Source organism: Anser anser (genome assembly GCF_964211835.1).
Source record: "Anser anser genome assembly, chromosome: 3".
NCBI lineage: Eukaryota > Metazoa > Chordata > Aves > Anseriformes > Anatidae > Anser > Anser anser.
Window position 1 is genome coordinate 7,406,479 of NC_139722.1, and position 18,802 is coordinate 7,425,280.

An 18,802-nucleotide genomic window follows, 5' to 3' on the forward strand; every position below is an offset into this window, starting at 1 on the left:
CCATGGGTTTTGTGAGCATAGCAGAACACCATAGCAGGAGCAGTGATACATGCAGCTTTATACAAACCTGAAACAAAGAGATATCCAACAGGAGGTTCTCTAAACTGCAATTGTTCTCTAAACCATAAGAACATCAAGTTCCTTGTTTCTATCATTTCTTTTAAGAGAATGATAGAATTTTCTTCTGTCCAGCATGAACACATGGAACTGGAATTTGATTTCTAGTTAATTTGGGGTTTATATTTTGAAGGATTTTGCCATTTGAGGGGAGAAATATGTCTGAATGATCACAAAATCCAGCTGAGACACATCTGAGATAATGGTTTTGTAGAGGAGCCATGGACACCCTCAAGGGATGAGGCAGATTTCACCCACTAAAAAGCCAAACATGCCATTTTTTTTCTCAGGTATGACTCATTTCCTGATGCAACTAGGCTATGACTAGGAAAGCTAAAGTCAGATTAAGAGATGACTAATGCCTTCTGTAGTGGACTTTGGGACCAGGACCACAATGCCAGAACGAGGCTGCATAGGCCTTTGAAGGAGGTATCTTCTTGGAAATTTATCATGGGGCTCTGTTTGGTTTGTCCCTGCATTTTGAATTATGGAGCTCCTGTTTTGCCGTGTTGCCTTGGTTTCTGTCATATCCCCATGAGCATGAGCTTCTCTCCAGTCTTTGTATAATAAAACTGGCATAACAATATCACCTTCCTGGCTAGAAAATTCACAAGGCTTTGATAGATATTCTTGCTATTTCTTGCTAAATCATTTCAAACAAAAACAAAGAAGTGAAGAGAAAAAAAACACATTCCTGCTACTCCTGCCAAATGAAACAACAGCCAGGCAGCAGCCCAGAGCTTCATGCTCCCAAATCTCTCTCTCCGCTCTTCAACATGCTACACATCAGCCACGTTATAGCAATTATACAAATTCTATAGTGACTCCATCTCAAAAATCATATAGTAGATTTGGCATGCTGCTGTTTGGCATGCTGCTGGAGATTGACCCACAGATCTGTTGTTGTCTGATGACACGGCCAGCACATCAGATGGTTCAGCCATCTACTTAGCAGATTCAAAATAGCACCAGAATTTCTCTTCCAGGTGGATGTAGAAAGTAACAGATAGAGACAGAGCTGATCCTAGCAACGACTATACAAACAAAACCCTTAAGCAAGTATTTTCAAATATATCAGCTACAAATGACCAAAATTTTTTCGCTGGAAGAAGACAGACCTGATCTTGTTTTCATACCACATAGCTCAGAGAGGAAGATTTTTTTTCTCTGTTGCAAAGATGACTAGTCAGTTAGGAGTACAGTATCTGCTCAACAGTATGACTTATGATCCCAACTTAGGACATTTTTTTTTTTCAGATAACAGCTTTTTGTTAGGAAAATATTGCTATGTTCACCTGGAGATTTTGCATGCAATTTTCTTCCAATGTCCTGGAAGAGTATGGACAAGTGATTGTCTTATTCTTTGGTACAAAATGAAGTACAGAACCAAGTAGAAAGGATCCTACTGATAACCACAACTTTGCTGCAGGGAAATAAACAGCAGGATGCTAACATTTGGGATTTAAGCACCCAGTGAATAGGTTGATGCCACTGACAGACTGTGCTGCCTTGCAGGGACAGTGTTGAATGGGTTAAAAAAAATAATAATAATTTCCATATTTTCTGCTTTTTCTGTCAAGCCAGTAAGTAGAAAAAGAGGCAGAATTAAACTCAAGTGACCCACAGGGTTTTCCCTTGTTGACCAAATGAAAATAGCCATCAGCCAACTGGAAGCTCAACCACTTTTTATGCACAATTACAACTCTTGTCATTTTCCGCACACTACTGTTCATTAAACACGTACCCCAATGAGAGTTAAAGTAAGAGCTTTTTTGCAACTCACCACAAGTGTAGATGACATTGAGATGCTTTCGGATGCCAGGGTAACAAGGATCTCCAAATTCATAGGTGCTGGCATATATGCTACAACTTCTTTTCCCATGACAGCGCTTGATCATGAGTTGGAGAGCGGTAGCCGACTGACACTCTACAAGGGAAAAAGGATATCTATTTTTGAATATTCACCCATCCACATAATAAATGCCCTAAGAAAAAATTTACCAGATGTAGACTGTGAGAGCGCATACATATGAGCTCTCCAACAGTATTTTAAAATCTTTGTGTTCACATGAAAAGCTGTATCTGACTCTCAAACACATCTAATTGATTGTAAATTGAAAGGGAATTACCAAAAAGAATAGCGTCAAAACTTCTCCTCATGAGCAGAAGGAAGGCTGTAAATAAAAGATTACTTGTCTTCAAAGGGAAAAGCCTATCCAAAATAAAAATAATTCCTCTTTACCCAGCATTTGTTTTATAAAGTTCTTAAAAGACTCTAAGAGAGGCATCGTCATCCTCATTTTCACAGGTGGAGAAACAGAGCCATAGAAAATGACTGTTTCAGAAAATGACTCTGAACATGAAGAGACTAACAACAGCAGGTCAGTGCAGAGCATGGAAAAAGTCTGAGATCTCAGGAGCTTCATTCCAATGCATTTATCCAGACACGCTACAAGCTTCCCCATAAACTAAGAGACTGTCATAGGAACAGAAAATATGTGGCTATAACATTTACAATATTCATATGGAATTCATGTAGATTTATTTAGCTGATAATGCAACTGATCATAGCAACATGCAAAATTATTAGCAAATTTCCACCTCGTGAGCGTAAGGAAATGATCTTGTTCAGGGAAGGGTAAAACCCCAGTTTGATTTGTGTAAGTAGAATTTTTTCCACGTTTTGCTTGTTTGTAGGTTTTTTTAGCCTATGTTATGTCCAAGAGAGCTGTCTCAAGTCTTCAGTCACCACCTCCACCCCTCCTTCTGCAGACAGAGGTGGTTAGCGTCCCTGTCTACTCTTGGCAGATGCTGTATTTCCAAGCATAAGGAGGGTTACTGTGAGGTCAAATAATTACAGTTTTACCATCCACCATGCGAGTAGAAATATTCTGTTAATTTTGTTTATTCAATGCAAGAATAAATGTTTGTCAGATCAGGTCTTTAGAATATGCAAAGCTCCATATGTAAATATTTACTCAAGTACTATCTTATAGCAGATTGTTAGCTACTGTTTTCTCATGTAAGACACGGAGGATTTGTACAGACATGCTCTCCAACGTTTTGGTGCTAAACTTGATAGTTTGCTTTCTCTGTCCAAGCAGGCCAGCCACCATGGGAATTTGACAAGGCGATACTTCTTCAACATCAGCAGTTGCCAAAAGCAACAGAAAAATGTACAGAGAAAATAATACAATCCCATTTGGTCACTAATCAGGAGGCAGGGAGAGGAAAAAGGGACACTAAAAGGTATTGAATGCTAGAAAGCAGTACGGTGGTTTCACACCGATGGGCAGCTGAGCACCACCACACTGCTCTCTCACTCCCCCTCCTCAAAAGAACAGGAGGAGAAAATACAATGCAATAAAATGCTTGTAGGTTGAGATAAGGACAGGGAGATCACACACCATCATGGGCAAAAAAGACAGCATAAAGGAGATTAATGTAATTTATTGCCCACTAAATTGTCTCACTAGAGCAGTGAGAACTAACAGCAAACTAAAACCACGTCCCCCCCATCCACCCTCTTCCACCTCCTCCCTATGTGTGGCTCAGGGAATGGGGGCTGCGGTCAGTCCCTGACGCTTTGTCTCTGCCGCTCCTTCTCGGTCCCTCTCTGCCCCTGCTCCCCGTGGGGTCCCTCCCACGGGATGCCGTCCTTCCCGAACTGAGCCTGCGGGGGCTGCCCACAGGCAGCAGCTCTTCAAGAACTGCTCCCACACGGCTCCGTACCACGGGGTCCATCCCCCAGGAGCAAACCGCTCCAGCACGGGGCCCCCACGGGCGGCAGCTCCCCCCAGACCCCTGCTCCTGCGTGGGCTCCTCTCCACGGGCTGCAGCTCCGGCCCGGGGCCTGCTCCTGCGGGGGCTCTCCATGGGCCGCAGCCTCCTCCAGGCCACATCCACCTGCTCCACCGGGGGCTCCTCCACGGGCTGCAGCGTGGAGATCTGCTCCGTGTGGGACCCATGGGCTGCAGGGGGACAGCCTGCTCCACCAGGGGCCTCTCCACAGGCCGCAGGGGAACTTGTGCTGCCTGCCTGGAGCACCTCCTGCCCTCCTTCTGCACTGACCTGGGGGCTGCAGGGCTGCTTCTCTCACATTTTCTCACCCCTCTCTCCCAGCTGCTGTTGCACAGAAGTTTTTTTTCCCTTTCTTAAATCTGTTCTCCCAGAGAGCCAACCAGCGTTGCTCATGGCTCAGCGCTGGCCAGCGGCAGGTCGCTTTTGGAGCCAGCTGGAGCTGGCTCTGATCTGACATGGGGCAGCTGCTGGGCTCTGCTCGCAGAGTCCAGCCCTGCAGACCCCTACCAAAACCTTGTCACAATATCCCAATACAGCAGCACAACAACGAAGTAATGACAGACACGGGAAGGCCACAGAAAACTAAGCCCAGAGGGCAACATGTCTTTTTTCTCAAATGAAAGGCAGCTTTTTATTTCACATGCTGCAAATGACAAAAGAACAGGGCCCCATGTGAGCATTTTCATACTGAAACACCCAAACTTCCTTAGGGGATTTTTGATCCATCGAGTGTCAGAAATTCCACTGGAAACATCTGGCATGCAGCAATCCTGCTATATTGTCTTTTGTCAAATGTCCGGTTAGAGAAACTCATCAAATCTAAGCACTGCATAGGATTTCACGGAGGGTGCTTGTTCTTTTTTTTATGTTATTGTTCTCACGCACTCCACAGGGCTGTCTGCACAGGGGCCTCACCCCCAGCACAGGAGCACAGCACCTCTGTGGGAGGCTGGAGAATTACCCATGCAGCTCCTATAACTGGTCCTGCGAGGGGCATGACAAGTCTTTTGCATCCGTCACCAGAAATGGTCAGACTTTGGGTTCTCCTCCTGTGCGAATGAGCTGTTACAAGTTACAGACTCTGCCTTCCACCATAACAAGCTGGACTGACTCTTCAGGTGCCAGATCTGTAGATTTAGCACACTGAAAATGCTGTTAGTAGCTTTATCTGCCATATGCCCTCATGCTAACATCACTGGTTTTTCTAGCCATCACTAGTGATCACCAGCCCCTTCCCCAGCCCCACCTACCAATGCAGGTGTTGCCTGAGCTATAATATCCAAGCAGAGAGCCATGTAGCTCCATCTGCCAGAGCAGGTCCTGACATTGCAATTCCTATTTGTATTTTAACAGTGACGAGGTCCAGCCTACACTGTTTGGCTAACGTGTTTGCTGGTAAATGGAAACCTACCCTGGCCCATTCCCCAGCCCTGAGGCCAACTGTGTTGGAACAACCCACATCGATGTTATTAAATACTCTTACCTTCCAAAACAGGGTGGTAAAACACAGTGGGAATTGACTCTGTCCTATATACAATCTCAAACCATCTTCTGTATTGCCTAGGAGAGTGTTGGTTGGGCCAAGGCAACTAACTATGGCATGGACCATGCTACAACTTAACAGAACAGAGGATATATTTCTAATGTCCAGGCCCTGGCACTGCTAGTTTACCAGCACACAGGTAGACCTAGAGAGCCAGCTTCTTACGGCACAGACCAGCCATCCTATTCACTTAACCATCAGTAATGTAATGTTTGACTCTTCAATTGCCAGACTGCTCCAGCTCAACCTGCATTAGCCAAAATGAGCAGAAAGCAAAGGAGACTCTACATGGTTCAGTTACAGATGAGGACTAAATTCCCTAACATAGGAAGTAGGGAACCAAGATTTAAAAAGCCTCTTTTTTACGGACTTTATAGAAACCTTAATATTGAATATATACCCAGTACAAACATCACCTGTTAGGACTGTAGCACATAAACCATACAACAATTTAGTTGGAAGCAATATCTGGGCCTTATCCAGTCCAACCTCCTGCTCAAAGCAGGGACAGCTTTGAAGTTACATCAGGTTACTCAATAATTTGCCCGGGCAAGTTTTGAAAATCTCTGCAGATGAATATTGCCCAACTTCCCTGGGCACCTGTTCCAGGGCTAAACCAATATCCAGGTGAAGAATTTTTTCCTTATATCTAATCAGATTTCCATTGCTGTAACTTGTGTTGATTGCTTTTTTTTCTCTTTCTTTTTTTATTCATTGTTTTTTTCCTATGCATTTCCAAAAAGTCTTCTATATAGCCAACTATTAGGGAGTAGAAAAACCAGCAATGACATCCCTGCCTGAGCTTTCTCTTCCTGAGACTGAAAAAACTGAGGTCTTTCAGCATTTCCACATATTCTGTGTGCTCCTGCCCCCTGACTATCTTAGTGGCTCTTTGCTAGATTCACTGCAGTTTTTCAACATCTCTCTTTATCTGGGGAGCCCCAAACTGAACACTCCAGTACTCCAGATAAGTGGAGTACTGGAGGGCCAAATAGAATGAATAAACCCTCTACTTGATGTGTTTGCCATGTTCTTACTAATACAGTTCAGTATCCATTTAGCCACTGTTGCCACAAGACCTCACCCAACTCACACTCAGCTTGTTGCCCTCCAGGACACCCTGGTCTTTTTTTTCTGCAGAGCTACTTTCTACCCAGCTGGCCCCCAGCCTGCACTGTTGCAGAGGGTTATTCAGGTGCAATTTGCCTTTTCTTAACTTCACAACGTTTCACAAGGTTTTTCCCTCTGAGGTCCCTACCACTTGCTGTAACAATTGCCATCCAATTTGGTACCACCCACAAACTCTGTCCCATGATCCAAGCCATTACTGAACATCTTAAGCAATATTGGTCTGTGTGTGGTTATTATTGACTTCTTGTAACTGGCTACCAGTTGGACTTCAACAGAGCATTGTGGAGGTTTCTGGTAGAACTTCATTTTCTTGACTCTTGGAGCAAACAGCCACGATCTAGTCAGGTCTTCATTGTTGGCACTGACCTCCAAATCCTAATGAGCACCAAAATCTGGTGAGTGCAGGAATGTCAAAAAGTCATCTCATGAACACAGGCTACAAGAGCCAGCTAAACCCCACTGACAACACCAGGCTCCTGCATGGTAAATCCAAATACTGTTCTCTTCCAGTACTCACAAAAAAAAAAAAAAAAAAAAAAAAAAAAAAAAAAAAGACCCTACAGCTACAGCACAAAAATTGACAAAGTATTCACTTTGAAAACTTCCCTTTGGTCACAGCAGAGAATTTTCCCTGCATACAACTTCTAAGCACAAAAGTCTTGTGATTTCCAGAAACATCAGAGCAAGCAGCCAGCAGTATTCTGAGGGAGAATTATACCTATACTGAAATTAGCTTGGTCTCCCCTCTTTTATTTTGACCTGTCAACTTGTCTGTCCTTCACATAACACATTGTACTGAAAAATGTGACAGCATCATCATAACCTCCAAATGGGACCATCTCCCTCATACACTTCAAAGGATTTGTGATAAGGAGGTCATTCAGTTGGAAGCCAAAATGCCATATTCTAGAAACTTTATTCCCTCGCTAACTAGCACAGAAGATGTCAATAATACATCTGAGAGATGGCTGAATGGTAGACGAGGCTACAGCATCCTCATAAATCACAGTCACCACCATGTCATCCACAGCTCTAGAAGTGAAAACCTGGTCTTTTCTTTTACACCCCCACCACCACCCCCTACCCCACCTCCCTCCCCATGTCTCAGGGGTATAAAAACACTCAGCATCACTCGTGTTAGCTGTTTTGACATGCATGTAGGTAATTTAACTTCTGAATGTAAACAAGTCCTTAGGGAGCTGGGTTGAAGTGAGATCTTCAGGTATATTGGTACCTTTTCAGGAGGTGATTCCAGGTCAGAAGGCTTCACCTCCAATTACCTATTCCCAGAGCCCAGAGAGGGAATAAAATGGAGATTCTCTTATCCATAAATGAAGCAGTTAGCCTCTCAAAAAGATGCAGGGAAGCCAAGCCCAGCAGTGTGGTAGAGCAGAGTTGGGCCACGGTCCCAATTCATGTTTTCCAGACCTTCAGAAGTGGCGCTCTCATTGCACTTGATGGCATGCTCATTTAGGGCAACATTTCCTTTCTTTTCCTGCTTGTTTGCTAAGTGCAAACTGTGTGTGTTATACTAAATACTATCCTGATCCCATGTGTCAGAGACACAGCAAAGGACACTCACAGATGCCAACACCATAACAGTAAGTCTGAAGTAAGTACTGCTAAGCAGAGCAAGGTCCCTGCCAAGAACCTTTTAAAGCCCACAAAGCTCAAATCCCACAGCATAGCAATAAAACTACTTTAAGACCCCACAGATGATACAGAACCCACTTACACAGGTTGGACCAGAGTTACCCTCTGCTTTCATTAGTCTTGGATTGCTCCAGTACACTGCCTAAGAAGAAATACAATTCCTGGCTACAGTGAAACTTCCACATGTGAAAGTGTTTAAAGATATCAGCTGTGCTTTTGGCATCTGGTATTTCAGACCAACGTTTGTGTCTGGGGGACAGTGGGATCAGCTCACTTTATCCTCTCTACTCCTGGCCCCACTTTCTAAAAGTTGCACATCCCTCCAGCCTCGCTACTGCTGCGAGGTCGAAGTGAATTCCCTTTCACAGCATTGCTCCACAAAAGCACACTGCTGGGCAGCTTCATTTCACAACTGTTAGTCTAAGCCCTCGATAGGCAATTCATCTTACCGGTTCAATTTAGTATTCCAGGACTGCTAGGCTGATATTACTCCCTCATCTACTGTCTTTATCAGCCCAACATCTGACAGGGTAAAACCCAAATCAGATGGCACCAAAGCCATGCTGGAGGATTTTACCAGCTGCAGCTTGCACACAGCACTGGCTTTAATACTAGAATCAATCTCGGTGATGTAATGTCCATATCATCAAGCTCACCACAATGAATGGGTTTTAGTCGGTTTAAGGCTGCTTCCCAGCATGAGTATTTCTTTATTACCTCTTCCTGGTGACAAAAACAAATTGGAGCCAATGCCTATTAATCACATCCGTTACTTTGGTTACTCACTGTTACTTGTTTTTCTCCAACAAGGGTGACACATCCAAATCTGAAAGCCAAGCCATACGTTGCTGTTTTTGATTGCAAAACCTATCTGGGTTCGAAAGAATGTTTCCAAACAGTTTAATTTTTACACTATGGTAACTCTTAGATGCTCCGGTGGAGATCAGGACCTCTTCCAAGGCAGCAGTCATCACAGATGGATCCCCAGATGTAGACACCTTGTTTTGAGACGTGTGACTAATTGTGCACCGAAGCTGGGCACGTGCCAGATGCCCAAGAACATCTGTGCATTTGTTAATCTCATGATCAGACTGATCAGCTACATCCATGTGCAGCCTGCAAAGGCAGGCTCCTGAGCTGATGAAGCAAGCTTTCCAGAGCAAGCAGGACCGTGTACACCTGAATGTGCTAATAAATTAGCATGCTGTAAGGCTGTAAGGCAGTGGGTTTTTCCCACAGGCTGCCCAAGGGCCTAGAAAGGCAGCAGGGAATGGAACACGCCTCCATTGACCCTTCTGGCAGAATAAAGAGTAAATAATTCTTCACAGACCTGAGGATCATGGGCTAGCACAACATTTTCAATCTCTCGCTGCTTGCTGCAATAATTACTCTTTCACCTGAGCATCGTATCAGCTTTATGTCAGTGATCTTGATAGCCCTGATTGCATATTGGCCCTTTATGCCCTCACTTCACATAAGAATCACGTGTGTGCACTTGAAAAAAAAAAGTATTGAGCCTGAGAAGAAACCTCTACCCACTTGTCAGAGGAAGCATTCCCTGAGTCGGTGAATTTAGCACAAAAATTGGAGCACTCATCCTACATTTTCAATAAACAAAACACAGTATAAGATCTTGAAGTATCAGAAGGACCAAATGACTAGCTATAAATGAAGGCTTCAGAAAGAGAATCACAGCCCAAGATACTATTTCCAGGAGTGCATGCGAAGTGATGAGGAACTGGAACATGACTAGTGGTGCCTGATCAAGAGACGAATTCTGCAGCGCACACGGGCTCAGTGATGCTTTGGCTGCCTCAGGAGCAGACCTACAGCTGGAATTAAAACGGTCAGCAGAACCCTAGCTGTCCTCACTGCCTTTCGAGGAGCAGGTGAAAGGAATGAGCTAAGGCATATATTCCCTTGAGGGAAGTCATTCACAAACAAGTGACAGCTCTAGGAGGAAACGCCTCCCAGGCAAAGGACGTGATTTCTCTCTGAAACATGCAGTAAGATTTCTTGCTAAAGGATAAAACAGGAAAAGTTACGTGCTGAGAGCTCTGAAGCAGGGAGGACAGAATGAAAGATGGAAGACGTGGAGGTCAAATAACTAAAGAGAGAAATCTGATTCCTGCAAAAAAATACTGACAGAGGTCTGAATCAGCACTGTGGTTACACACTTATCTGCCAAAAGAGAAAACAAACTTCAGTAGACGGGAAAGAAGGATGTAAGTAGGAGGAAAGTAACTCCAGTGTTGCAGGTGAGGCTGCTGCCTAGACTCCTTCCTGGAAAACCAAGGAACAACTCAGAACTGCCTCATTCAGTTGGTCGTCTTCATGGAGTACTGATGAGCCAGCCCGCACAACGTGCTGTATATCAACTCCCAGGCATTTTCAGCTTAGCCCATGCCCATTAAGTTTGATGTTCTTTTTAAACCCAGTGCAGAAAAATGGTAAATAAAGATGGGCTTTGTCCCATTTCCCTCTACAATAAGCAGCCCGGGTGGCTGATTTGTATCAGTGAGGCACTGTTGCACAGTTTCAGATGGGGGCAACAAAGATAAACTGAATTTCTCTGTATAGAGGCATACATTCCTCTATAAAGGACACAAGAAGTGAGTTAGATTTAGAAACAAAGGGAATGTGGGAAAACAGGGAGAAAACCAAGCCACAGATACGAGACCTTAAGACCAACCAATGTGAAGACCAGTAGAAACAAAAGACTGCCCTTAAGGAAAAAAGAAGCAGAAGTAGATGTCTAAAGAGGAAAGCTCAGGAAGTGGAGATTCAAAACGATGAAGAGGCGTTGTTTTGGAAGCCAGAACAATAGATTTCAAAAAACATGGACAGTAAATCTGTTCCAAATGCAAGAAAACCCTCTTCAAGTAGGAAATAAAAGAGAACAATTTGTTGGAAGAGATGGTTAAAAGCATTTCTGAGCTGTAAGCAGGGGCTCAAGATCATTTTTGCTGGATAGGGCACTGGAATGTGGAAGAGGGTTTGTGGACAGGATTGCTGGGGAAGTAACGCAAGGGTTTTGGCCCACATATTAGCTCTGGCTTCCCAGGTTCCTGCTGCCCAGGGACGTCTGAGCACCATCTGATGTGGTACAGAACAGAGTCAGAGAGATGCTCCAGCATCTCATGGTCCACACCGAGGCCAAGAAGAGTCTACCTCCTCAACAGCATCAAGCCTAGCCTGACATCTCCTCTTCTGTGAGCTTCTATAAGTTTCAGGGACTTTTTATTTCGTTTCTGTTCCTGTGGTATTTGGTACTTTGGTAGCACATTGAGCTGGGTTTCTGATATACATTGTCATCATCATTATTACAAATAGTAGTAGGGAAATTTACATTGGTGCAGCTGGATAAAATATCTGTCTTGCACAATGTCACTGAAAACAGCTGGCTAAAAAGATCTACATCCAAACCTTAGAAGGATATGCTAACAAGGTCGTTTTTACAATAAAAAATACATTTTAATGAAAGAGAGAGAAAAATTACTCACCACACACTTCATAAAACTTTGGAAACTTGAGCAATAGGCCAGAAAAGAGAAATTATCTTTTAAAAAAAAGAACTTTAATTACATCTAGAGACTGCAACTGAAAGATCCATTGCAGGCTTAATTACTGATGCCGTTATTACATTTAGAAGCATTTGGTTTATTAAAGTGATCTCAAATCATCTTATCACCTTTGTAGCTGGAACCAGCACTCATATAAAACATGTGAGGCTCCAGTTTTGCAGAGACTGACTCAGAGTGTGTGAAGTTGAGCAAATTAATAACGTTTTGCAGGTTTGGGAGTTACAGTGAGAATCTGAGGACAGCAACAAACTTGGCTCCAAGAAGTCTCAGAGAACAAAGAAGTTTGGGTCTGGCAACGACAGTAAAATTTTATTATTTAATTTGCAGCAGAAAACGGTTGATTGTGGGCCATAAGGCATTCAAGATACAAAGCAAAGAAGCTAACAGCTCCTGCTTCAGCCAGTAGAAGATAGGATCGGTGTATACAGTGCAGCTACTGCTCTGTGAAGACCCTCAGTTTATCTGTTCTTCCTATTCACTACTGCCCAACAATTTTCCTGAACATGGGCACACTTCAAAAAGTGCCTACATCTATGCTGAAGCAAGATCTAAACTTCGGAAGCCGTGGGACTGGCCCATCTTTTTTAAAAGACTACCCAGCTGACACAATCTGCAAGTCATTTCTTGCCCTTGCTTCCTAAAATAAAGCACGGCATGCCTGCAGCCTCACAGGTTTCGCATTACCTTTGTTTCTCAGGCTCAGCATTCACCATCATGGTAATTTTGTCATATTCTTGACTGACATCTGAATTATTGTAAAAGGAACTTCATCAGTTCTGAACAAGTTACACTGGTTTTCATGCAGAGTAACTCCATGGAAATACATCGAAATGTTACAGATTTATATCTCCGAAGTTCTTCCCTTTTATTTTTAGGAGTATATTCTGAATTTGCTTTTAGCTAATGCTAGGGCAACAGACGTCTTTTGTAAGATTGGTTACTAAGTAAGTTTATCATCCTGAAGGTGTTAGAAACACCCACTTTAATTCCCCAAATATCATATGAATATCAACACAGAGACTGCTAGTGCTATTTAAATTACAACTTTCAGAATTGTTATTTACAATCATTGCATGGGGTCATATACTCCACTGTAAACATTTTTTTAAAACCCAGTTGAACTTTGGCTTTGAGAAGGATCTTGCCCAGAAGCAAATTCGAATGGCTTTTTCTTTTTATTTTATTTTTAAACAGTAATTGTGTGCAAATAAAAAACAACTCCATATAAATAATTTTTATGACTATGGAATCCAACAATAGTTTGAGTTTTTTAGAAACAGTTGTAAAGTGATTTTAATTACCTCCTGGTGTTTTGAAACAAGAAGTGAAACACTCAAACTATCTAAAAAATGAAAAATAAGTTTCTGAAAGCAGGCTTTGTCTCACTTTAACTTTGCATTCTAAATGGGATTTTTATTTCATTTTAGATTTAATTGGGTATTATATGTGAATTAAACAGCAACTGATATTTATTTAGCCTTCAAATTTGGGTACTTGTGGGTTTTTTTACATACAAACAGATTCGCCTCTAAAAACATGTTCTTAATCATCAACTGTACACATAATTAAGCAGTTTCTGCCCTGAACATAAATCAAACATGCATAGAGGGAGTCCCACCTATGTGAAGGCACCCTCTGGAAGCCTGGCGGGCACCTTAGGAAAGAAAGCCAGAGTCCAATTCCCTCCCACACGTGCTGCTCATCCCACAAAGCCAGCGTTCCAGCCGTGTCATCTCCTGCATGGTGAAAGGCCATAGCCCAAGAGCATTTCAGCCACAAACACCCAGATCTGGTAAAGGATAGCTGAGTTACATGGCATTACCTGATCAGCACAGATTTCCGTAGATACCCCAGTCTTCTGCCATGCCGATCCCCCGCTGCCTCCCCCATCAGTGCCAGTGGTCTCGATTCCTCATCACCTCACCTCCACAGCTTGGAGGTCTTTTATTTTTAAGTATTTCACTTAAGACCTAGTTTAGAGCACAGCCACGGACTTGTACTGACAGAAATATAGGGTGGAATATGTCTTGGTAAAGAGGAAGAGAGACAAAAATGCATGGCTGGAGGGGCAGTAGTCTCTTAAAACTAGCTCTAGTGTTGGCAAGAATATAATGTACCATGGATTAAAATGATTTTTTTATTGTATGTATTTCATACTTACAGGCTAGATCTGATCACAGATAAACAAACTAGAAGGATCTATTATTTATATGGTGTAATAAATATTTATATGATGTTCTGTGAAAGCTCCGGTGCAAGTCATATATACATCTGCCTTAAGAGGAGGAAATCAAAACAAACTGGGTTGAATCACCTTCTGTCGCTGCATTAAAATGAAAAATGCCAGGGAATGAGCACCTAAAGCACAGGCTTATTCACTGAAATCATTTCTCTGCTCTTTCCTTATCAGATCCAGTGAGTTTGAGAGAGCCACTTCCATCTGAGTTTCCTCAGGGCTTTGTAAACACATCCATTTTCTCTCTACGGAGGCACAGGAGAGAACCTGCATGTTAGGTGACAAAGACATTTAATTTCTCAGCAGACTACTCAGTTTAACCCACACACCACGACCTTAAGTTGGGCTTTGGAGCTACAGTTCCTGCAATCTTGTGTCAAGTCAGAAACCAAGCCCAGATTCCTGCTACCCAGATGAGAGTGAGATTGCTGTGGGCTCTTTGTACAGCTGATGGAGAAAGACAGGGTCTGTGAGAAGGAGACCTGGATCCTGATGTTAGAGGTGAGCTGGGCACGTCCGTCTTATTCCCTGTGGTTAGGGGGCTAGTTACTATAAAAATACATGTGGACATGTCAGGTGCACTGAATATGATGAAGGATATTGCTCCACTAAATCATAAGAAGGGTAATTGTTTTACATCCGAGTTCTTCCTCTTTAGTTTCCTAATTAGATCATTACCTTGCACTCAGATACGAGTAGGAAAAGTCCATTTTTAAATCAGCTTCCCTTGGTATAAACAAGTCAGAGATGCAGGCAGAGGCAGCTGCAAACAGCATGATAAAGGGGCAGAGGGCTCGCTGGATATTAATGGCTTGTTGCTTGCAAATAACCCTTTCCCCAGAGACCTCCCTATGCTCTGCGTATTGTCTCTGCACAAGCTGGCAGCAAAGTGGAGGGTTTATTAAAAGAGTTACAAACAAGGTCACATTCCTTTAGGAGCTTCTCAGAGTTCCCAAGGCACTCAAGGAGGGGTCCAGCTGTTTGCAGGGGTTTCCCATTACGGTCAGAGACACAAGTTTCAGCACGTTTCCGCTGAAAAGGAGATCCTGGCAGTTTTTCTCTTTAACATGACAGGGATAGGATGGAGTCCTTCACAGTAACTTTCCCTTCTCAGATGCTAAGCACATTCGTGTAGACGTGGACAGAAAGCATGTGTTTGGCAGGGCATGGTGTGCGATGTCTGACTCGGGGATCCCACACTACTCAAAAGCAGCACAAGGGTGGCTGGGTTGTGCAGGTGTTAAAGGGCTGCAATGCCTTAATGCCTCAAACCACTCCAGCCAAATACCCAACGTACCTCATGTCTCTGCAGAATCCAAGGAACTCACTTTGAAGTGGACTTTATCTCCTCAACACTCCTACAGGGGTACATGATCTTGTTTTTCAAGGCAGAAGCAACAAAAATTGAATGATTTGTCCCATTTTCTTGTGAAAGAGTCAGAAATATATACAATGCTCTGTTAGGCCAACCCTCCTCCTCATCTCAGTTTAAGTCTCATCTGTAGAAGATGCAGATTTCTAAATTCAACCCAAATGTGCATTTTGTTCAGAAAAAAAAAAAAATGGAATAACATTTTCTGAACTGCTTTTCATCATGAGAGGAAGATAGCCTTCCCCACCTCTGGGGCAAGTACGAGTTCTCCACTCATCAGTAACTCGTGCTGCCTGAATAAAACTAAACACTGCAAACTTGTCCAGGACCTGCTTCCCAGGGAAAGGCGCTTTGCCAAGGCTCAGGAGTGACACAAATCATCAGTCCCGTGAAATTCAAACAGAATAAATCTTCCCTGTGCAGAACGTGGCTGGGTTCTGCCTTACGGGAACTGGATGCTGCCACAGAGTCTGAGTCACAGCCGTGTTTGTAAGATCAGCTCCTCGCAAATGTTTGGGATCAAAGGCTGTCACGGAGCAACCCTCTCCGTATCGCAGGGCTGTGGAAACGTGCAGAGAAATGTTCTCTTGCTGGGGAAAGCTTTGATTTATGAGCTGTGGCGCTTTCACTTACTCCTGAAGTAACAGAGTTGCCTGCTGGGCTAGGCAAGCCGGTGGCAGGAGCACGATTTCTGGAGCAGGTTGGGGGACTCTGCACGCCGCTCCCACAACTGCTAGTGGCAGCTGGGAGCGCAGCCCCCTCACTTTGGTGCTGCAAATGTATGCATGCCTATTATTTCTTGCAGCGCGCCGTGGGGAAGCGCAGTGTGAATGTGCTTTTTGCTGATTTGGGTTGCAGATGGATCCTACACCGGTTCCTCCTGTGGGGCCAATAGAGGAGTGATAACCACAGCCACCTCCCCTCTCCCCGCATCGCTGGAGCTCTGTCCCATTGGGTCAGCTCCCAAAAGATAGATGAAGGTAGGGCACGCTGACGATAAGCAGAGACTGCCTGCAGCACTGGCAGTGTCACCCCGAGGAGATCAGCCAGCTACTGCTGAACACTTAGCAGACCTGGACAAACACCCTCAGATGCGGCTGGGATTTCAGAAATGGAGTATGGAGAGCTGAAAGACCACCAGCCCACTCGCAGTGATTTACCTCGCACATACACACACCCTGCACCTCTCATCCCCAGCCCGGCAGGGCATGCAGCGAGCCACTGTCCCAGAAATATTTCCCATCCCTTTGCAGTTATGTAGGCAAAGCATACCTGTCCATCCTCCACCAGCTCCCCCAGCAGCACTGGGCTGACTTAACAGATACCCGAGACTGCAGCAACTCCAAACACGCAGAGAGTTTCTCCTCTCTGACAACCTAATCATTTTTAGAGTAAGCCCACAGCTTAAAACCCTGCACTGGTTTCCATTTAAGAGCTGACACTGCAGGAAGTAGCAGTGCTGGGATGAGCACACATCTCAGTAGCAGGCTGCATGCTACACTTTAGGACCCAATACCTTATTTCCTTGGGCAAACATCACACTTTGTAGAGTGGCCATGCAGCCCTGCTTCATACTTTGAAGCTGCTTGTTCTCCTAGCCACAGCTTTGCTCTCTGAGCAACATTGTCTTCCATCCCATTTTCTAGTTTCTCAGCCAGTACGAGTTTCAGGACTTTGCACTTGGGCAGAGAAGAGGAAAACATTACCTTTTGTGACTTTGATTCAAAATTAAAAGTTTTGCTCCATGCTGACATTCAAGAGCAGGTCCCAATGCTCGTATTTTGTCACCAGTGTGTGCCTCTTTCCCCACGCTCAGCAAGGACAAAGGAGGGGTGGTGTGCTCAGGTGTACACTAGAAACCCATCAAGTTTCGCTGACTTGGCAAGTTATCATCCAGCAACAGAACCACCATCGCACCAGTGTGCACACTCTTAGGCCATCCCAAAAACCACAAGAAGGATGTCTAGGTTAACCTGTCAAACATATCTGCTTCAGCTTCTGCTTTCTGGAAACTGGGGGACAACAGGAGCACATCCAGAGACGCATGTCATCTCAGAAGATGGGAGGTAACTTGTTAAAGGACCACGACCCTCCTGACACATGACCGAACCATGGCAAAGAGCAGAAGAAACTGAATTACTCCACTACGCTGCAATGCTCAGATTTTTGCAGTTACACAACTAAGGCACTCATCCTACTGCACAAATAACTCAACTGGCCCGACTCTACCTGTGGTCTCCTATTGACACCCATAATCTGCGTATCATATTTCCAAGCAGCCACTTCACATGCTTCCATGTGAATAACTTTTAACTCCTTAAGGGCACAGGATTAGCAGCTGGGAAGCCAAAGATCTCCAGATACAGCTGAACAGATACCAGCACAGGTAATAGCAGCCCCTCAAGCTTCCCTGTGCAGCCCCTTCTGAAGTCCTTCCCCCTCCAGAGGCAATTCCTTCAGGAAAGGGGTTAATCCCCTCTTACCTCTGCAGAAAAAGACAGTGAGGAATGTTGACCACAGGATTTTTCACTGCGGACATATGGTCTCTCTGACACTGCCTGAAACACTAAAGCTCATTTCACGTTGGCTCAAGAACAGACAGTTCTAGTGAATGTTTTGAAGTTTATCAATCTTTAACATATGAATGTGAGAGACTATGATAGCCTGGGAGTAAAGAAGTTACTTGAAGGCACTGTAAGTCAACCGTAACATGATGCAACTTAACAGCTTGCTTTTCGAATTTTCACCCCTTGATTTAACTTTTATTAAAGTTTAAATGTGATGTCAAGACTTGACTTAGCCACAGGTGGTCCGTGACATCTGCTGATAATACACACCTCCACAGAGGGTACGGACCACCAGGAGGGCAGAAAATTGAACAAGAAACTCAAGGCGTACCCTCAAGTGTATAGTCCAACAGAGATCTGCCAAAAATCTGAAGCGTGCTTACTTGGCTAGGGCATCCATCTGAACCTGTTTGGTGCTCATGCGGAAGTTCACCCCTGGCTAACAAAGTACCACACATCAGGAGCACCGCAGTGGCAGGTTGCATGTGCCAGTCCTGCCTTTCCTGCCTGGGATCTGCGCCAGCAGCACGTGATGGCAGTAAACGAAACCACCCTGCCCAGCTCAGTGTGCTCTGTCGAGCCATTCCCCTGCTTACCAATCATGGGCATCCCTAGGTTTTGGTATGGGCACTCCAGGCTGCCTCCTTGCGTCCTTCCAAAGACAGCAGAGTAAATGGCTATCACCATGCTCTTCTTACAGCTCAGCCGCAGCTTGTCGTCTTCACAGGCTACTTTACTCTTGTACTCGTCTAGAAGGAAACAAACAATTACTCAGCTGATCCAGAGGCAGGCACCCAG

The 18,802-nt window shown here is 44.2% G+C and overlaps 1 protein-coding gene across 8 annotated transcripts in view; it reads right to left on the reverse strand.

The window, feature by feature from the left end:
• Positions 1-18,802, reverse strand: part of EVA1A (eva-1 homolog A, regulator of programmed cell death) — a 204,020-nt gene that overhangs the window by 99,097 nt on the left and 86,121 nt on the right. For all 8 annotated transcript variants that reach the window (XM_083829515.1, XM_083829513.1, XM_083829516.1 and 5 more), the window contains 2 exons: positions 18,601-18,753; positions 1,901-2,044 (listed from right to left, as the gene is read on the reverse strand). In XM_083829515.1, the coding sequence (XP_083685641.1) occupies positions 1,901-2,044; positions 18,601-18,753 (297 nt within the window). The remainder of the gene's footprint in view (positions 1-1,900; positions 2,045-18,600; positions 18,754-18,802) is intronic.